General features: G+C 44.2%; 1 protein-coding gene and 1 long non-coding RNA gene across 5 annotated transcripts in view; one reads left to right on the forward strand and one right to left on the reverse strand.

Annotated features, from left to right (window-relative positions):
- The window catches only part of vac14 (vac14 homolog (S. cerevisiae)), a 320,684-nt gene that overhangs the window by 50,456 nt on the left and 247,853 nt on the right, over nucleotides 1–22,375 (reverse strand). For all 4 annotated transcript variants that reach the window (XR_007249130.2, XR_007249129.2, XR_007249128.2 and 1 more), the window contains exons 18-19: nucleotides 5,465–5,544; nucleotides 1,653–1,803 (exon numbers count right to left, since the gene is read on the reverse strand). Coding sequence is in view for 1 of the 4 variants with exons in the window: in XM_048546809.2 (XP_048402766.1) it covers nucleotides 1,653–1,803; nucleotides 5,465–5,544 (231 nt within the window). In the remaining 3 variants the exon portion in view is untranslated. The remainder of the gene's footprint in view (nucleotides 1–1,652; nucleotides 1,804–5,464; nucleotides 5,545–22,375) is intronic.
- Nucleotides 1–22,375, forward strand: part of LOC125459857 (uncharacterized) — a 110,607-nt gene that overhangs the window by 35,595 nt on the left and 52,637 nt on the right. The gene's annotated exons all lie outside the window — the stretch shown is intronic.

Raw genomic sequence — 22,375 nt, forward strand, 5'->3', positions numbered from 1 at the left:
GTTTCATTTGTTATTTCTTCGTTATTTACTATTAACTGCTGATTCTCACTTTCTAGAGTACCAACATTTGCTTTACTTAATCTTTACTTTTTAAATAACTGCAAAAATGTTTGGTATCCATTTTTACATTCCTAGATAGTTTCTTTAGTCAGAGCTGTACGGCAGGGAAACAGACATTTTGGTCCAACTCATCTATGCCGACCAGATGTCCTAAATTAATCTAGTCCCACTTGCCAGCATTTGGCTTATATCCATCTGAATCCATCCTACTCATATACCTATCCAGACGCCTTTTAATTGTCATAATTGTACCAGCCCCCACCACTTCCTCTGTAGGTTCAGTGCATACACGCACCACGCTCTGTGTGAAAAGGTTGCCCTTTAGGTCCCTTTTAAATTTTTCCCCTCTCACCTTAAACCCATGCCCTCGAGTTTTGGACTCCCCTAGCCTGGGAAAAAGACCTGACAATTCACCCTATCCACGCCCCTCATCATTTTACAAATCTCCATAAGGTCACCCCTCAGCCTGACACTCCAATGCTCTGGGATAAGCAATGCCAGCCTATTTAGCCTCTTCCTATAGCTCAATCCCTCCAAACACAACAACATCCTTGGAATCTTGCCCGAGCCCTTTCGAGTTTAGCACGCCATCTCTGTCATTCTTTAGATTCTGTCCAGTCTTGCCACTCATCCTTGCACAATTCCATACCTTTACTTTAACTCTGATGCTTTCCTGGACTTCTTCAGTTAACCACTTAACATGTACTGTCCCCTTACAATTTTTCTTCATCATATACAAACTGAATTTTAAAATTCATTTCAATATGCATAAACATTATTGACAAGATCAGCAATTACTGCCAATTGCTAATTACCCTTGAGATGGTGGTTTTGAGCCTTCTTATTGAATTGGTGCAGTCTAGATGGTGGAAGTACATCTACACTGTTGTTAGGAAACAAGTTCGAGGATCCTGAACCAATGAAGGAACCCAAATACATCTACAAGTCAGGAAGGTGTGAGGCTTTAAGGGATACTTGACAATAACAGCGTTCCCATGTGCTTGTTGTCTACTGTAACACACACAGCACTGCGTGAATTCAGGGAAAAAAGCAACTATCAATGGAAGGAAGGAACCAGAGTTGAGGGACAGGCCATGTAGTGCAGTCTGGTGGAGATTTCCACTTACAAATGCTGTTAGTGCCTGAGGAAGGGGTGGAGAGCAAAAGAGGTGAGCAATTTTCCACCAGGAATTAGAAGTTTGTATGCTTGCGAGAAAGGTGCGTAAATTAGAGTGGGGAGACCTTAAAGAGAAAGCAACTCAACATTCCTTGCACCTCGGAGCACCCAATTCAAGAATAGCATCAGGAGAGGCCTAGAACTCCTGTCTGGTATCTCAAGCTGAAGCAACTGCACGTGGTCTGGGGGGATCCTGGGAAGGGAAAAGGAGAGTGCATTAAACATGGGTGGTGAAGGAGAATGAGAATGAGCTGCACCAGTCAAGTCCCATGTATATATTTACAGAGTGGGTCAGTTCATCTATGCCATGGCGAAAGGTGGTAGCTCGGCTGAGCTGCTGTAAATTAAGACTTGCGACCCCAGTTGCCGATTAATAATGTGCCATGAATTACTGAGCATGCTGATTATCACTCACGTGGTTCGCATAAGTTCTGGGTTGGGTACACACTGTAGTCGATGTGAAAGGAGCTGGAATGCTTTGCTCTGGGGCAAAAGCATAAGTAGTCCGTACAGGGCTTTGATCAGGTAGGGGTTGTTCTCAACATCAAGGAGTTGCAACCGCAGATCTGAAGAGAAGAGTAGGAAATAAATCAACAACATTTCACACCAAATGCCTCACAAAGCTAGGAGGAGAGAAGGTTTGAGGAGTGACTTAAAGAAGGAACGAAGAGTGGTGAGTGCAGAAGCTTGGGAATAAACACAGAATGCTGGAGAACTCAGCAGGTCAGGTAGCGTCTGTGGAGGGAGAATCAGAGTTAATGTTTCAAGTCCAGACTATTACTACTACAAAACAGAGCTAGTAATCAGCAGTGGAGCTGGAATTGCAGCTATCCATGGATCAGCCAGACTATCTTCTCACTCAACAATTGTTTTAATCCGCTTATCTCTGGGGGGAAAGAAAAATCTTTCATTCCTAATTTAAGCAAGTTGCACTAACGAGGGACTGCAAGCCAGACATGTAGACAGTGCCTGCAGACCTCAAGTTGTACGAAGAATTTAAGCTTCATCCTTGTGAAACTACACACTGGGGCAAACAGTGAAGTTACAACTCACATTGAGGGCCCAGCTCCAAGTGTAAAACAAGGACAAATGGCCTTTTTTTAAAATTTAGTGCGAGAAGAGGAGCAAATTTCCCGTGTCAGGAAATAGAATTTTTAATAACGTCAGTTCACTGGTCTGTTGGAGGCTGCTGACACTGAGTGGGGAAATGTATCACTCACAATGCACAGTTATTGACTTGGGGGGGGGGGGGGGGTGGAGGGGGGCAGAACAGGACCGTTGGCTGACAATCCACATGGCAAACTAGGCTGCATGACTATCGCCCACCACCTTCACAGCCAGCATCTCCAGACAAGACAGTAACACCCAGCCCTGCTGAGTCTTCACCATCCCCCCCAGATGTCCCCCTTACTGAGGAGGATCAGTCAGTCAGTCTTCAATAAAGGACTCACCTTTGTCCCTCTCCACTCTCACATCAACGAATACAACTCTCGTTTAGATATTGAGCAGTTTTTCCCACCACCACACTTATTTCTTTACCCGTGAGCTTAACCCTCTGTCTCCTAACCCCTTCTCCCAGCTCCATCACACTCCCTCCTCCTGGACACCACCCCAAGGCCTCCTACCCTCCCTCGACTGCTCCATCTCTAATTGTTGTTGAGACATCAATCGCTTCAAACGTTCCACCCCTCTCACCCACTCCAACCTATTCCCCAGAGAACGTGCAGCCCTCCGCTCCAATCCCAACCTCACCACAAAACCCGCGGACAAGGGAGGCACAGTTGTGTTATGGCGCACTGACCTCTACATCGCCGCGGCCAGTTCTCTGACACCTCCTCCTATTGTCCCATTGATCATGACCCCACCCTCGAGCACCAAACCATCATTTCCCAAACCATCCACAACCTCATCACATCAGGTGACCTCTCATGCACAGCCTATAGCCTTATTGTTCCCCAACCCCACACCACCGCTTCTATCTCCTTCCAAAACCACAAACCTGACTGCCCTGGTTGACCCGTTGTCTCCGCCTACTTCTGCCCCACTGAACGTATCTCTACCTGTCTGGACTCCATTCTCTCTACCTTGGTCCAGGAACTCCCCACCTACCTACGTGACACCACCCAGGCTCTCCACCTTCTCCAGAACTTCCAATTCCCTGGTCTCCAACACCTCATTTTTACTATGATGTCCAGTCCCTACACACTTGCATTCCCCATGCAGATGGCCTAAAGGATGTCCGCTTTTTCCTGTACCCCAAGGCCGACCAGTCCCCCTCCACCGACACCCTCATCCGCTTAGCTGAACTCATCCTCACCCTCAACAACTTCTCCTTCAATTCCGCCTCTTCCTACAAAGGGGGTGGGGCCATGGGTACCCACATGGGCCCAACCTATGCCTGCCTCTTTGTAGGATACGTGGAACAATCCCTCTTCCAAAGCTACACTGGCCCCATCCCCAACCTTTTCCTCTGTTACACTGATGACTGTATCAGCGCCGCCTCATGCTCCCACAAGGAGCTTGAACAGTTCATCCACTTCAACACCTTCCACCCCAACCTTAAGTTCACCTGGACCATCTCTGACACCTCTCTCTCCTTCCTAGACCTCTGTCTTCATCTCTGGCATCCAGCTGGAAAGCAATATCCATTTTAAGCCTAACGACTCCCACAACTATCTAGAATACTTCTGCTCTCACCCACCTTCCCGTAAAAAGGCCATCCCCTATTCCCAATTCCCAATTCCCAATTCCTTCGCCTCTGCCGCATCTGCTCCCAGGATGAGGCATTCCACTCCCGACATCCCAGATGTCCTCTTTTCTCAAGGACCGAAACTTCTCCTCCACAGTGATCAAAAATGCCCTCAGCCATGTCTCCCAAATTTCCCACTACTCATCCCTCACACCACGTACCCGCAATAATAACCAAAACAGAATCCCTCTCATCCTCACGTACCACCCCACCAACCTCCGAATCCAACGCATCATCCTCTGACATTTCCACCATCTGCAATCTGAGCCCACCACCAAAGAAATTTTTCCCTCCCCACTCTTATCTGCTTTTTGGAGGGACTACTCCTTCTATGACTCCCTTGTTCGCTCCACACTCCCCTCCAGCCCCACCACCCCGGCAACTTTCCCTGCAACTGCAGGAAGTGCTACACCTGCCCCTACACCTCCCCCCTCAGCCCCATTCCAGGCCCTAAGGAGACCTTCCAACATCAAGCAGATGTTCACCTGCAAATCTGTTAATGCGATATACTGTATCCGCTGTTCCCGTTGTGGCCTCCTCTACATCAGGAAACCAAGACTGCTTTGTGGAACACCCATGCTCAGTTTGCAACAAAAACTACACCTCCCAGTCGCGAACAATTTCAAGTACCCCCTGGCCCCACTCCTTATATGACATGTCCATCCTGGGCCTCCTGCATTGCCACAAATGATGCCACCCGAAAGATGTAGGAACAGCATCTCATATTTCGCTTGGGAACCCTGCAGCCCAAAGGTATCAATATGGACTTCACAAGCTTCAAAATCTCCCCTCCCTCCACCACATTCCAAAACGAGCCCAGCTAGTCCCTGCCCCTAACCATTCCTCCCACCTCAAGCCCCACCCCCATCTCCTACCCACCAACCTCATCCCACGTCCTTGACCTGTCCGTCCTCCCCGGACTGACCTACCCCACCCCAACTCCCCATCTACATTCGCCTTCACTGGTTCCAACCCCACCTCTTTGACCTGACTGTCTCCCCTCACCCTATCTTCTCCTTTATCCATCTTCTATCCACCTCCCCCTCTCTCCCTATTTAGTTCAGAATCCCCTTCCCCTCCCCCATTTTTGAAGAAGGGTCTCAACCCGAAACGTCAACTTTCCTGCTCCTCTGATGCTAATTGGCTTGCTGCATTCATCCAGTTTCACAGTGTGTTATTTCATGACAATCTATTAACTTGGGGCAGATGGGGTAACCCTTCACATGGCCATGTACTGGAATTCATGCACAAAGCAGCTATTGCAAGCAACGGTCAGCAAATGTTTCATGTTGAATTTTTCACATGCTTCATAGGACTCTGAGCTTTTAAGTCACATCCTAATTTGGTTACGTTCCCAGTTTCATGCAGCTGCCAGTCAGCAATTGTTACTTCTGCCCCATTTCCTGATGCAACATTACTTCCACATCTGGTATTCCAGTAGTATATGGGAACATGAAGCGCTGTAAATGTTTACTTACACGTGAAGATTGGGCACTCGATCAACTGCACCAGCTTGTCCACCTCAGTCAGGAAATCAATGGTCACCTCAAGGTCCCCACTGGTGTAACAGTCAAGGTAAATGGTAATGACAGAAATGAAACTTGACAGCATGGGAATTGGAACAGAAATTATTTATGACAGCAGAGATCCATTGGGAAATACAAGAAATAAAAGAGTGCACGTTTATATATAAAGTAGGTGATTACATCCGCATGCTGGCTCAAAGCATTTCATTGTTAACAAATTACTTTTCAGGTGTTGTGCAAGAAAATACAGCAACCAATATATGCTTGTTTCTAGAAGAATTAAGTTAAAGAATGACCATATAATTTTGTTGGGGGTTGTTTGATGTACAGATATTCACCAGGGAACAGAGAATACCTTGCCCTTTTTTGAATGGTGCTAAGGGGCCTTTTGTATTGACATGAGCAGACAGGCAGAGCCTTGTTTTAAAGACCTGCCTGGCAGCTGGTGCCCCCGATATGCAACAGGACACTGCATGACCAGTCTTGATGTTGTGCTCAAGTCTACAGTGGGTCTTGAATCAAAGGTTTTTCACTGAAAGGACATGTACCTCTGGAATTGAATCTTTTCTTTTAATTCACAATGGATACAGTGAGCAGTGGACGAGCAACCCAGACACACTATTCAGATTCCAAATAAAGTATTGTGATTGACATTTTGTCATCAAAATGCCATTGAGCATCCACTATTTCCTGTTTGGTTTGACCAATGTATGTGTCAGGATCGTATTTATGGAATGGATTCCAAATGGCTTCACATGACTTTACAATCACAATAGAGAAGCTCACACCCAACCACCCTCTCAACACAAGGAAGACCAATAACCTGAGCACTAATAGCAAAGACTAGCAGTTGAAATGTTCAATATTTTCAACTAAACCAGACTGAAGCAGTGGTATATCTGAGCATCCATGCTCATTGACCAGTTCTTCACAAAGCTTATCCAGCTGGATAAAGCATTCTATTTGATGTGTTAGGTATCATTTTCAACAGTTGCATGCAATCCCACTCCCAGGTTTGCCAATGTTTTTGGGCACTGTCAGCTAAACTTCACTGATCTGTTTGAGATGACAATGGAACAAAGAGTTGGATATCCCTTTTTTGATATGTAAGCAGCTAGCCCTGTTGGGTACATGCAATAAAGGACATCACAACATTAAGGAACACCCTTGTTAGGGCTGAAACAAACACCAATCCAGTTCAGAAAAGATGCACTTAGCTCAGGAACATAATAATGTTTGATATCTCATGCCAGAACCTTCAGGAAGTGCTGCTGGAAAGGCAATCCTGCAATTAAACATCTTGATATTTAAAAATGCATTGTAGTCATGCCATGGTCACGAAGGCAGAAGAAAATATATAAAATAATTTGTCATCTCCCGTGGCCCACGTGATTTCTTTTATTCACCTTTGGGATGTAAGCATTGATTGTAAGGCATAACTACCTTTATGCAGGGTTGCAGTCCATGTGATGTAAGTGTATCACACAGCTGTCAGATTTCAGCATTGTGACTCAGCAGCAAGCAGTACATATCTAAACCAAGAGTTGACAGCCTGGGAGAGGAATTTGCAAGCAGTGGTGCTCCCATGTATGCCCTTGGCATTCTAAGGTGGCAATGATCATTGGTTTAGCATAGAGGTGCAGGTGCCACTGTGGAAAGTTATTGCAGACCATCTTGCACATCTTCAATACTGTAGTCAGGTTATTTGTGTGACCTGCCATTCACTAAAGGGGCACTTGGAATTGCATAGGGGATTAAAATCAATGATTCACTCCTCAAAGAGTGACATCGAGCACAAAGTGAAGAGTCCTTTATATAAAGGACTTAAATTCATTGCTTAACATACCTGCAATTCAACATGAATGGGGCAGCCATAGAGTCAGATGACATGTACAGCATGGAAACAGACACTTCCAACTAATTCATGCTGACCAGATAGCCTAAATTAATCGAGACCCATTTGCCAGCATTTGGCCCATATCCCACTAAACCCTTCCTATTCATGTACCTATCCAGATGTCTTTGAAGTGTTGTAATTGTATCAACCTCTACCACTTCTTCTGGCAGCTCATTGTATACTCGCACCAGCCTCTGCATGAAAAAAGTTGCCCCTTAGGTTCCTTTTATATCTTTTCCCTTCAACTTAAACCTATATCCTCCAGTTCTGGATTCCCCTACCTTGGGGACAGAATCTTGACTATTCATCCTATCCACGTTCCTGATTATTTTGTAAACCTTTAAGGTCACCCCTCAGTCTCTAACACTCCAAGGAAAACAGCCCCAGCCGATTGAGCCTCTCCCTATATCTTGAACCCTGCAACCCTGGGAGCATCCTTGTAAATCTTTTCTAAACTCTTTCACGTTACACAACATCCTCTGTATAGCAGCATTCTGAATGTGCCTTAAGTTGACTGCTACCCATGCACTTTTGACTCAGATCAATAAGCACTATCATGTTTATACTATCCCTGCTGTTGAACTAGAGTACATAACACATGGCTGACAAGTCTCACTCACAATTTGCCCCATGTTGAGAGCTCTGTTTACTGCCCATGTACAAAGAAGAAACAGGAAGGGGAATGGTCAGCATCCAGTGTGATCAACAAAAGAGTAAATGCCAATCAGCTGACAAAATGCCAGTGGACATGCGATTGACAAATTTCTTGTTGACCAGTATACTAAACACTGCTGCTCTCCATCTGTCGATTCTCTTTGTATACCACAATTGGGTCATCTGATGCTCAAAGCTAAACTCTACCAGGTGGTGGTTAATTGCACAATAGAGTTCAAAGTGAATGCCCCTTTCAGATAAGGAATACATTTCCACTTGGATAGGTCAGGGAAGAGAGTTGCTTGTTAGACACCCACAATATAGTGAGATGGTGCCAGCTCAGTCTTGACTTCTATGCCAATCCAATCCATATATTTCACACAGTCATTGAAACAATAAATTCAGAGGAAAGGTAATACCTGCAATGCTACCCTGACATCATCATGCTCAGTTAGCTGGATGGCTAGCTCGTGACATACAACGTTGCCAAAATCATAGAATCCCTTTGTGAAGTGGAAGCAGGCCATTCAGACCATCGAGACCACACTAATCTTTCAAAGAGCACCCCACTCAGACACTCCAACACATCCCTCTAACTCTGCATTTCCCACAGCTAATCCACCTAGCCGGCACATTCCCGGACACTATGTAATTTAGCATGGCCAATCCACCTAACCTGCACATCTTTGGACTATGGGAGGAAACCCACACAGATATGGGGAGATTGTGCAAACTCCATGCTGGCAATCGCCCAAAGGTGGAATCGAACCCGAGTCCCTGGCACGGTGAGGCAGTACCACTGAGACACTGTGCTGCCTGTGGGTTCAATTCCTATAACAGCTGAAGTCACCATGAAGGCTCTGCCTTCTCAGCCCTGCCCTTTACCAGAGGCTTGGTGACCCTCACGTTCATTTCACTGCCAGCCATCTCTCTCTAATGAGAGGTGTCCAGTGGTTCTCTGGGACTACGACGACATTCACTTTTCGCAAAAACAAAAACCCACCTCAGGACAGGCAAAACGCCCCAACACTCATTCCAAAAATGGAACAATCCTGAACAAACAGGAAATATCTGACAACTTTTGAGCAAAGGTTTTAGAATGGAAGGTAGGCCTCACCCTCCACAAAGCTTTCTGCATGATTGCAATAATTAATCGCAGTTCACTTACTGCCATTTATTAATGCTACATTCTATTCTCTACAATAACCAAGACTCTAAAGGTGTAGAAAAATATCACAGCTGGTCACGTACAATATTAATCTTCTCCCTGCTCTCAACTGAAATGTTAAAGATGGAATTGCGAAGTGGAATTGGAAGCAGATGTGAGCCATCATGCCCGAGAGCACAGTCATGTCACCTTAAAGCTACTTCATTCCATAAACCATTACAGCCAGCACTGTTCACTTTAGAAATGCTGCTGCCTGGGGAAACATTTCACTTCAAAGCAAGATTTCTAACTTCACAATCAAGCCCAAGGCAAGGACTACTTTCAAAAAACTGCTGTGATTGCCTAGCTTCCTACTTACCACCAAGGGCCTGCAGTAAATAGAACAAAATTTGGACTAATATAGTGCCATTCCCAATCTCAGTTGCTTTACTAAAAATATATATTTATATTGCTCCTTAAAATGTGATCTTGCAGTCCAAGACACTTCGTTGGACCACGATAATGCAAAATATTCACAGAATCCCATCAAGAGACACTGCTTTAGTAGCCAACTGTTGGTTAGAGAGATAATTTTTGAGGAGTCTTAAAGGAGGAAGGTTCTGTCAAGGATTTTAAACAGGTTAAAGGACTTGCAAGGGGCTCAGGAGGGGGACAAAGTATGGAAAGTGTCAGGAATCTAATTTCAGAAGGGCGGCAGTCAATGCAAGACTCAAGAGTGTTGTACTTAAATGCATGCAGCATATGAAACAAGGTTCATAAGCTTGTAGTAGATTGAAACTGGTGGGTAGCGATATGGTGGGTATCAGAGATGTGACTGCAAGGGGATCAGGGCTGGGAACGAAATATCCAACGATCCACATCCTATTGAAAGGACAGGCAGATGGGTAGATGGGTTGTCTCGTTAGTCAGAAATGAAATTTAAATCAATAGCAAGAAGTAATATTGGGTCGGAAGGTGTAGAATTAGTGCAGGTAGAGTTGAGGAGCCACAAAGTAAACACGATTCTGCTGGGAGTTATGTACTGGCCTCTGAACATTAGTCAGGATGAGGGGAAGAAAATAAATCAGGAGATAGAGGAGGCATGTAAGAAAGGCACCAATGCAATAATCATGGGGGATTTCAAAATGCACTTCACAGGTTTGGTGCAGACTCAATAGGCTGAGTGGCATCTTTTGCACTTAGGGATTGTATGAACATGTGAGAAGTCAGAGAAGACTATGGTAGGTTCTTGAGAGGATATCAGAGCCAATGCCACAGAAGCAGGAAAAGACAACATTTTAAGTGATTGATTAGGTTAGAAACCAGATTGCAGCAGTCCCACCCAGCCTAAATGATGGTAGAGAGGTGTTGGAGGAAGATGATGCGGCTAGTGTGCTCATAGTTTGCAGAAAGATTGAGAGGATAAGTTTACCTTTGTCGCAGACATATGGGATGTTATATAGCACCTTGATTAGAACAACACTGGTTATTATGAGAATCAGGAGGGAGGCTGGATAATTAGTCAATTAATGAGAATGGGGCCAAGGGAGGAGGAAGTGGCTCCCATGACAGTATGAACTCAAAAAGGGCATGAACAGAGGCTGGAGTGAGACCAGCGCAGTTAAGGGTGAGGACAGAGGGAAAGCATTGAAGGGAGCTTAACCATATGAGTTAATGGAAGGGAAGGGTACAGCAGAGAGAATTTATTGGATTACATCCACGTTAAGCATCAGAATGCTTTGCAGGAATTCAGTGCTAATTTTTTTTTAAATTTCAAAAATGTACTTTATTCATAAAAAAATCATCTACAAAGGTTCTAACTCTGTTCTGTGTAGTCTCTACGGAGGAAAAAAACAAACAAAATACTGGAATTTTGCTTCTCTGCAGATGCAAAAAACAGACATTTTTCACTCACACAGGAAAGTATTTACAATCATTTGGAGGCATTCAGAGGGTCTGACAACTGAACAGACCCTTGTTACACTTTGGCAGAAAGACCTTAGTCTTTCCCCAACTGTGCGCACAATTGATACAAGAACCCTCCTAGGTAAATGCCTTGTCTGCAATAATTTTAATGAGTCTTAACTGAACTCCATGCTGGTGCAGGTTAGTGAATACACCCATTCAGAGACATCACACAAACGGCAAGAATTAAAAGAGGATAAACAAATGACAGAGGTGGCCTGAGACGAAGAGACAAACTGCGATAAACTGGAGGACGATTTGTTTTGCATTTAAGCCTGTTTTGCCTCATGGCTCAGCAGGGACTTATCTCATCCTGATTGGAAGGTTGTGTTTGACCCCCAGTTCAAAGACTTGAGCACATCATTTGGGCTGGATTTTCAGCTTGCTGCCGTACTTTCAGAAGTGCCCTTTTCCACAGAAGATGTTAAATCATCGTGCAGTCTACCCTGTCCCATATATCTAAAATATCACATGGAAGCTATTCCAAAAACATCAGGTTTCCCAGTGTCCTAGCTAGCATTTGTCTAGTCAGAGACCACCAGAAAAACAGGTGAATTGATCATTTATCATATTGCCATTTGTGGAATCTGATTGTAGGCAAACTAGCTGCTGTGTTACAGCAGGAATACTCTTGGAAAATGTGAAGAGCTTGGAGATATCTGCAGGATACGAAAGATGCCACACATATGTAAGTTCTTTTTAACAGCAAGGCATTCTATTCCACAGCAATGACATTGTTCATCTCAAAGACTGCAAAGGGAACTGCTGGAACTGAGTTTTCAGCTCCAATTAGCTTCACGCCCAGTGTAAAAAAAAATGAGGATAGGAACGTGCGAAAGAATGATTGAAATAGAAAGGTCATTAAACTATTCTGGGTTTAGTTATAATTTTTTGACAACTCAACCTCTGGCACAGGTGAACATTAAGCAATGCAGCTTACCAAATCGATGCAAACCCTGACTCCCAGAAAAGGCTCACATCTGTTGAAGAGATAACAAGATGTGGAGCTAGAGGAAACACAGCAGGCGAGGCAGCAGGGAAGCTAATGTTTCGGGTCTGGACGCTTCTTCAGAAAGAAGGGCCCAGACTCAAAACGTCAGCTTTCCTGCTCCCCTGATGCTACCTGGCCTGCTGTGTTCCTCCAGCTCCACACCCTGTTATCTCAAACTCCAGCAACGCCAGTTCCAACTATCTTTCACATCTGGTGAAACTAACTGCTCGGGTACTTACTTTCTTGCACTACTTTTAAGAGATGTCTCGGTACATGATTGCAACAGAAATCCAACTCTCCACATCAGGTGAGAAGATGTCCATCTTGAAATGCTGGAAAGCAAACAGATGGAACTTCTTCCCAGCAAAAATTGGAATTTTGGATGCAGACTTAACCAAATAAACCACATGGATTGGCACAGTAACTCCCTCATCTCTGGAGTGATAAGAGGCTTAAACCTCAAGGTAATAAACATAGAAGATACTGGAATCACTCAGCAGGTTTACTGGAGCTAGAGGGTTAATATTTCCAGTCTATGATCACTCTGGTGAAATGCCATCAACATGAAATTTAATTCTGTTTCTTGCTCCGGAATACTGTCAAACCGGAGTACTTGCTGCATTTTCTGATTTTATTTTAGATTTTGCTGTTGAATTGTCCTCGAGTAAAAATGTTAAATCACAATCTTCGCTGGGTGATCTGATAACAATGCTGACTGCACTTCAGTAGTTTGCTTGAGTGTCGTTGAGGCTTGGTACTCCATAACTGCCTGACAACGGGCTGTTACTACAGCTCAAGGATCTTGAGAGGAAAAGTAGCATTCTTGGGGATACAAAAGACGCTGCTCTTTTTGAGTCGGTCAAGTCCCTGTATCTGCCATTGCATCCTTGTCCCATCAAATAGTCAAAACTATTCAACCATTCTATTTCTTTTGTGTTGTTTGAGAGCTTATTCAACAGCCAGCCTGTGATGAGTCACAACTGCCTCCAGTTACAGCTTGGAAAGACAGAAGCCTTCGGGTTCTGTTCATAAAAATATATTGCCTTGGCAGTGATCTCTCTAGCCAGTGTTTTAGGCAGAACTAGACTGTTCACAGCCTTAGCATTCTATTTAAACCTTGACTGAGCTTCTGACTTTATATTCTTTGCACCACAAACAATGTCTACTTCCAGCTCTTTTCCCTATTACGGTCCCATCTATCCTTTTGTGGCTTTTCGGCTCGACTATTCAAATCCAAAAAGCTGCACCTCATTTAAAACTCTGCTGCCTCTATTCAGTGCTATACGAAATCCCGTGTGCTCATTACTCCTGTGCTTGCTGACCTGAATTGGCTTCTGGCCTTTTGTGCAATCCCCACTCCATTAATCTCCATTCGTGGCTGTGACTACAAGTGCTTTTGCACTACACTCTTGAATGTGTTCCTGTGTGCCTTGCCTCTTTGTTCTCCCTCTAAATACCTTCACCTCCTTTGACAAGAGATTTAGTTCATGCTCGAGTTTCAGTGTGGTACCTCAGAATATTTTTCTACATTAAGAGAACAATATAAAAAACATAGACATGCACATGTACACATGTATAAACGTATATCTAGATACTTCCACACATTGCAATGGCTAGAGCACAGCTATGAGTCTCCAGCAGGAGTTTCTTCAGCAGTGAAGAAACCTGCTCTTGCAGCTTTCACCCACACAAGAGAAATGGGGCAAGGAGGTCAGCAGGGCTTGGCTGGACAACTGTGAGGACCATTGCAGGTGAATTCACATACTGCAAGGCTCAGCTTCAGGGACCGAGCCACAAATAAAAATACAAAAGAAAACTTGCATTGACACTGCACCATTCATAACCTCAGAGCATTCCAAAGAGCTCAAAAAGGTAAAATGATTTGAAAAAGAGTCAGTAAAGTGAACCATAAGGGCAGATCTACAATTTGGAGTCAGGCCATTCAGAAGGAATATCACAAAGTACTTTGTGCCACTCAAAGTGCTATCGACATCAGTAACTCTGTTTCCAAAATCTTTTGGAGAGTGAGACAACTGAAGCTTTCAAGGCTGGGACACATCATTTTGTTGGGTGATTATAATAAAGAATATGATAGTGCCTTGCCTTCATATGACTTGAGGATGCCCCAAAGTGCTTTACAATCAATTAAATACCTTTGATATTTAGACTTTGTGGTAACACAAGAAATGTGGCATCCAACTTGCACTCAGCAAAATTCCACAAAAAAAGTAATCAAATCATGTTTTAATGATGACAACTGAGGGATTAATATCAGCCAAACACCAGGGATGAGCCCACCCAATTTATGATGTCATAGTACAGTAACTCGTGAACCCTGAACTGAATGAACAGAATGGAAACTGGCTATGCATTTAGCAATAGTGAGAGGTTTGCCAGTTCATAATTACAGTACTCATCCTTAATGCTATTTAAACGCACTTTACAAGCAGACTTTTGCCTTTTCCCATGATATGACTAAGACTCTTCATTTCTGAGGAATCTACCCTCCACAACCTCATCAAAAGAAAAGCCCACAGTATAGATTATGCATCGTGGTAGCTGAAAAACTGCTTATAACATACATCAAATTGCAAATTATATTTTGACCTGCTCTGTCCCTCACTGAACCCATCACTTTGTTAAAATGAGCACCAGCAGTGATGTGAATGCAAGACCATCTCATTTCAACCAACTTGAGCTTTCACTTCCCCAAAATCACAAAGCAAAATTGAACATGGTGGTGCTAAGGGAACAAGATTAATAAAGAAACTGGGAGTAAGCCATTCAGTCCATTGAGCCTGCACCATTCTTCTGGATCATGGCAGCTCATTTCCCCATACTATTTCCACATCCCTTAACAACATTAATTTCCAGAAACCTCTCAATTTCTGTCATAAATCTGTTGAATGATTAAATTTGCACAGTCTTATGGGCAACAGAATTGTAAATATTTACCATCATCTCCAAACAGAATCTAACCATTGCTCCTTGACATTTAATGGCACAACCACCAGTGAATCACCCATCAACAACATAATGGAGATTACAACTAACCAGAAAGTGAACTGGATTTGCCACGAATACTGTAGCTACAAGAGCAGGTCAGAGGGTGGGAACACTGCAGCGAGTAACACACCTCCTGACTCCCCAGAACCTGTTCACCATCTACAAGGTACAAGTCAGCAATGTGATGGAATACTCCCCGCTTGCCTGGATGGGTGCAGCTCCAACAAGACTCAAGAAGCTCAACACCATCCAGAACAAAGCAGTCCGTTTGATTGGCACCAAATCCACAATTATTAATTCCCTCCACCAGTGACAGCAAGTAGCAGCAGTGAGTACTATCGACAAGATGCAGTGCTGATATCTACCAAAAATTCTTAGACAGCACCTTCCAAACCAATGACCACTACCACCTAGAAGGACAAAGGCAGCAGATAAATGGGAACACCGCCACCTGCAAATTCTTTTCCAAGCCACTGACCACCCTGACTTGGAAACATATCACCGTTTAAGTGTTGTTAGGTCAAAATCCTAGAGCTCGACCCTAACAGCGTTGTGGATCTATCTATATCACATGGGACGGGCAATAAAAGTTGGTTCAGCCAGCAACGTCTACATCCCCTGAATGAATAAAACAAAAGTTAAAAGGAATGCAAGCCTGGTCCATGCGACCAGTTCTCAATCTGTTTTTTTTTTAAACAATGGCTTTTACCAAATGATGTATTGTGGATCCAGATACCTCAACCACACTCATGTTTTTGGGTGTGACATGACAATATAAAATAGATCCGTTGGGGATTGCTGATCGACACACAAGCTGATAGATCAGATTTGTGATAACAAGGTGTAAAAGCTGGATGAACACAGCAGGCCAAGCAGCATCAGAGGAGCAGGAAGGCTGATGTTTCGGACCTGGACCCTTCTTCAGAAATTTCAGGAGCGGGGTCTAGGTCCGAAACGTCAGCTTTCCTGCTCCTCTGATGCTGCTTGGCCTGCTGTGTTCATCCAGCTGTACACAGTGTTATCACAGATTCTCCAGCATCTGCAGTTCCTGCTATCACTAGATCAGATTTGTTCCATCAATTGTACATCCTCTGATCTCAGCCCTAGATTTAGTGAGCATTGCTCCGCTTTGAGGGTGGAACAATCAGACAAGATCAGGATTTAATGGACATCTGTCAAGGGAATCATAAAAGCAGAAAATGCTCGGCAGTTCTGACAGCATCTGTGGAGAATGTTTCAGGTTGATGACTTTTTCCGCAATTAATCGGAGGAATAGTCTAGAAGGACAAAATGTGATATAGTCTCTCCACCTGACACAGCAGCTTGTAGCCTGACTAGATATTAAATGCTATCAAAGATGGTATTAGAAAGTTTCAGACAGTGACGTATAAATCAGGAATAATTAAAATGTCATGGAGATTCATGAAAGAAAACCACCATGTTCAATATGGTCTTCGTTCCCCAATGAAACTTGAAATAATCTCTTTCTCTTAAGATTCTCAAAGGTAACTACTGGTCAGTACAAAAGATAGAACCTTGGGGTTCATCCAGCCTCACATTTTATTAATTTAAACCTATGATTGTTTTAGTGCCATCCCGGTAGCAGGCCTGTTGTTATTATTCCCTTCCGGAGACCAGTATTGTGGGGATCATTTCCCCCAAGCTCCAACTTAAGGAACAGCAAAAAAATCAGTAGTGAGCACCTCCCTCATAGTCAATGCTGAAAGGCTTGATTTTCTAGTAACTGGATTGAAGATAACTTTGGTTGGAAATTCAATTAAATTCACTCAGAAAACGTGGTTAGCAATAAGTTTTTTAAAAATTTGTATCAGCAGACATTAGTGTCCATGCCAACACCAGAATTAGTTACCAAGCCTACTTGTTTCTTAAATGGGCCTTAAAACTTAACAGGAACAGGAGAAGACCACATACAGCCTGTTAAAGTCTGTGAAGCTGTTCAGTTGGATCATATTGGTTTCCATTCCAGTTCCCTGCTTGTTTCTCTTATCGTTTAATTCTCCGAAATGCAACTAATCTGAATATACTTATGACTATGATAGGCAGTGACTGTGCATCCACAACCCTCTGGAGTACAGAACTCTCAAGATTTGCACCTCATAGAGTGAACTCCTCTTTTAAGGCATAAATCATCAGCCCCTTACCAGAGACTCTGCTTCTGAAGGAACAGTGAGATCTTCCAATTCAGGATCGTGTGGGGTTTGGAGGGGAACTTTCAGGTGGTGATGTTTCCATGTGTGTACTGTCCTTGTCCTTCTAGGTTGTGAAGGTTGAGAATTTGGAAGGTGCTGGTAAAGGGGATTTGGCAATTTACTGTAGTGCATCCTGCTGCTGTTACAGTACTGTTGTTGTGTGTTGGTGATGAAGGGAGTGAGTGCTTAAAGGATGGGGTGCCAATCAAGCAGGCTCTTTCCTGGATGGCGATGAAATAAAAGCAGAAAACTCTGAAGAAACTCGACAGATCTGGTAACATGCGTAGAGAAAAAAAACAAGGGTTACGACTTTGAGTCCAATATGACTCATTTTTGGAACTTTGAGCTGAAGTTCAACTCTAACATTGCACTGGATACATTAACACCAGTTTCTCTCTCCACAGATGCTGCCAGTACTGTTAAATTTCTCAAATTTCTGGTTTCTCGCATCCACAGAACTTGGCTGTTATTTTAATTCCATAGAATAATATTTTTTCGAAATGTCATCTCTATTGGAATGTCAGAAACATAGCAACTCTCTTGCACACAGTAACGTCCCAGAGGTGTGGGCTTATTGGTGAGTTAGCGATGGAGATGGAGAGAGATGATCAGCAAGTTGACAGAGCCTATGAACTCAACCTAATCTACCACCTGTGCTGGCGAACAAGAGAATAGAAGGAAAGCTTGAATAAGGCAAACCTATTTGAGGATCCATTAAACTTGTGAAATTGTATAATTTATAACAGCCACACAGCACATTCCAGAATACCATTTCAATTATGGCACAACCGATTACTGCAGAATTAATATAAACTGGGGACCTTGCTAATGGAATTCTATTCATTATATAGAGCTTCAGCTCAGAATAGATCATAGCTGCCAGCAAAATAGAGATTAAATATCTAAAGAAAGATAGATTTGCATTTACATTGTGCAGTGTATAATTTTAGGACATTACAAAGCACTTTATAGCTAGTGCAGTATTTTTCGTTAAACTATTTGTAAAGCAGGGCACGTGGCAGCCAATTTGCACACAGTAAAGTCCCACAGATGACCATGTGTTCCATTTTGTGATGTGGGTTAAAAATCAAGCATTGTGTTGGACTCCTGGGAGAATCTCTGCTCCTCTAATAGCTCCAAGGGACCAGGTAAATGCTGCCTTTCTAACAGTTGATCCTCAATAACACATTGATGTAACCCATTTTGGGTTATGCGCTCAAGTCTGTGAAGTGACACTTAAAGGCAAACCCACTTATTACGAGGTTGAAGTGCTACCGACTGCAAAGAAACTTTGAGGGCTTTGGAAATGTCGTTTGAGTTCAGAGGTGTCCTCTGTAGTGGAAGCAAACAGCATTTGATGTTTAAAAACCAGAATTCAAATCAGGCATATAATGTACTTTCATAGAATCATGGAATAGAATCCCTACAGCGTAGAAGCAGGCCATATGGCCAAAGTCCACACCGAACCCTCCAAAGAGTATCGGACCCAGACCCACCCCCCTAGCTTATCCCTGTATGCTACTAGCAATTTCCCATGGCCAATACACCTAAACTGCACTTCTTTGGACTGTGGGAGGAAACCAGAGCACCTGGCGGAAACCCATGCAGACATGGGGAGAATGTGCAAACTCCAAGTTGCCCCAGCCTGGAATTGAGCCAGAATCCCTGGTGCTGTGAGTCAGCATGCTAACCACTGAGCCACTGTGCTGCCCGGTGTTAGCTCAGTGCAAACCACCGAGCCACCGTACTTGCTCAAACTGGCAAGTCAAATGTTGCAATGGATTACTTGCAGCACTTGGGAATAGCAAATCCTAAGTTGGCCTATATGTGATTCTTGCTCCCCAATAGTCTGGTGGATTTTTACCTGCCTTCTGAAAATGATCAAGCCAGCAACTGCGCACAGCCAATAAATGCGAAGATCATACTTTCTCCAGAATAGTTTCCTAACTGTTAACCCTGTTCATACTGCGAAATGCCCTTGCCTGCCACGAGCTTCTTAGGCTCACGTGCCTCCTTAAAAAGTCCAAATGCATAATACCCCTTTATCTATCTAACTGCTCTCTTCTTCAAATACTTCTAAGTTTGCCAAATAAAATTTGCACTTGTCTACGTTAACCAGCACAAGTGTAAATCCTCACTAATTTTCCTTTCAGAAATGGGTCCTGATGGTCTTTAGTAATTAGCTTTCTCCATGTCTCCCTTCTCATACAACGGTGTGACATGAAGCACTCTTCAGGTCCCAAGCACTTGTGGAACGTTCAACATTCTCACTATTTTTACTATAATAAAATGTGAGGCTGGATGAACACAGCAGGCCAAGCAGCATCTCAGGAGCACAAAAGCTGACGTTTCGGGCCTAGACCCTTCATCAGAGAGGGGGATGGGGAGAGGGAACTGGAATAAATAGGGAGAGAGGGGGAGGCGGACCGAAGATGGACAGTAAAGAAGATAGGTGGAGAGAGTATAGGTGGGGAGGTAGGGAGGGGATAGGTCAGTCCAGGGAAGACGGACAGGTCAAGGAGGTGGGATGAGGTTAGTAGGTAGATGGGGGTGCGGCTTGGGGTGGGAGGAAGGGATGGGTGAGAGGAAGAACCGGTTAGGGAGGCAGAGACAGGTTGGACTGGTTTTGGGATGCAGTGGGTGGGGGGGAAGAGCTGGGCTGGTTGTGTGGTGCAGTGGGGGGAGGGGAGATTTTGAAACTGGTGAAGTCCACATTGATACCATTAGGCTGCAGGGTTCCCAGGTGGAATATGAGTTGCTGTTCCTGCAACCTTCGGGTGGCATCATTGTGGCAGTGCAAGAGGCCCATGATGGACATGTCATCTAGAGAATGGGAGGGGGAGTGGAAATGGTTTGCGACTGGGAGGTGCAGTTGTTTGTTGCGAACTGAGCGGAAGTGTTCTGCAAAGCAGTCTCCAAGCCTCCGCTTGGTTTCCCCAATGTAGAGGAAGCCGCCTTCCCCTATCTCCCCTTCCCCTACTGCATCCCTAAACCAGCCCAGTTCGTCCCCTCCCCCCACTGCACCACACAACCAGCCCAGCTCTTCCCCCGCACCCACTGCATCCCAAAACCAGTCCAACCTGTCTCTGCCTCCCTAACCGGTTCTTCCTCTCACCCATCCCTTCCTCCCACCCCAAGCTGCACCCCCATCTGCCTACTAACCTCATCCCACCTCCTTGACCTGTCCGTCTTCCTTGGACTGACCTATCCGCTCCCTACCTCCCCACCTATACTCTCTCCACCTATCTTCTTTACTCTCCATCTTCGGTCCGCCTCCCCCTCTCTCCCTATTTATTCTAGTTCCCTCTCCCCATCCCCCTCTCTGATGAAGGGTCTAGGCCCGAAACGTCAGCTTTTGTGCTCCCGAGATGCTGCTTGGCCTGCTGTGTTCATCCAGCCTCACATTTTATTATCTTGGAATTCTCCAGCATCTGCAGTTCCCATTATCTCTGTCACTATTTTTACTGTTATTTTATCTCACCGAAGATCCACATTACAACCAGCAAAACCCCTTCTGGTGCCTTGGAACAGAAGGGGTTTTTAATATCTGAGCTCCAGGGTTGAGGTGTGAATGATCCTATTTATAAATCATTAACAAGCGCACCTCCACAACATATCTATTTTACAGACTGGTAATCTTAATAGCATTATCTCATGAGGAAGGTGACTTAATACTCGAATACACACAGCACAGCAGTGTGCACTCAACATCAACTAACCCCCACAGTCTGTGGGAAAAAATTTATACCATGGTCTTTTCTTCATCTGAGGGCCTAGAACTATCTTGTTTCCTTAACAAAGGATGCTTCCTGCATCTGGCTGACAAGGTAGTTGGCAAAACCACTATGGTTGAGTTCCCAAGGCACTCCCAGGGCCTAAAAGAAGCCCTCTTATGTTATACCTTCTATTCATGAAGGCAACAGTGCATGCTCACTTTGCACCATTTTGTCAGTACTCAGATGCCAGGCTTGCTCAACCAACTCAGAAACCCAACATAGTCTGGTTTTTAATGAATGTCAATAGTTTCCCAATTAAGGAACTCAACAAGAAAAGGGCTGGTTTACAGGAGCAGGACTGGGCCAAGAGATGAGAGTCTCTGTTGCTGACACTTAGAGGATTATTGGATACTTCAATGCACTTGCTCCTTGAAATGTTCTCTTCAACATTATTACAGAGTTGTCTCTACGGTCAATGCTACAAAATAATCCACAAAGTCATTCAAAACCTTGTTAAAGATTCAATAACTAGCTCTTAACTCAATCTGTTCCAAAAAGTTTGATCTAGAGGCACTTAAATATCTATGTAAAAGATCACAATCTAACTCTATCACTCTCAGAATACCAAGTAGGGGTCAGGTAAAATCATGTGCTTGGAATGTGACCCTTTCAGGTCACTGAAATCAATCTGCAGGCTTTTGCTGGCAGGGAAACGGTCTAGTAAAACAGGCCAGAGCTCACGAACCTGTGCAAATTGAGAGTCCATTACATCAATCAGCCTTTCCTACCAGGCTGAACCTGACTGACAGCTGCTAGGAAAGATGAACAGGCTGCCCTGACATTTGGAAGAATGAACAGCCAGGAGTGGGAGAGTTCATCTCAGCACCAGGTCTCGCTTTTCCCTGCCCATTAATTCTCCCATTCCTTCAAGGGTCCCTCCCGATGCCTCACTTTTACCAGCTTTCTTTCACCCCTTCTCAAATCAAAGATACAGAAACTGGACCAGCAGCATTTAACTGACATCTGGGAGTTCAAACCTGTGGCAGGCAGTGAGTCTCACATCCGACACGTCCTTTGTCAACTCTATCAAAACCCAATGTAGGTCAGATTTGACTCGTTACAAAAGGTACCCCTCATATAGGGCTCCCATTATAGAAAGTCAGAGACTCCTTGATTTATCTCCCAGTACCACACATGCCAATACACTAGCAAAGGAAGCAAGGCCAGACCTGCAAGCCAAATCAGAAAACTCACTGCAGGTCTATTGGCATCTGGAT

This window comes from Stegostoma tigrinum, chromosome 16 (assembly GCF_030684315.1).
Source record: "Stegostoma tigrinum isolate sSteTig4 chromosome 16, sSteTig4.hap1, whole genome shotgun sequence".
NCBI lineage: Eukaryota > Metazoa > Chordata > Chondrichthyes > Orectolobiformes > Stegostomatidae > Stegostoma > Stegostoma tigrinum.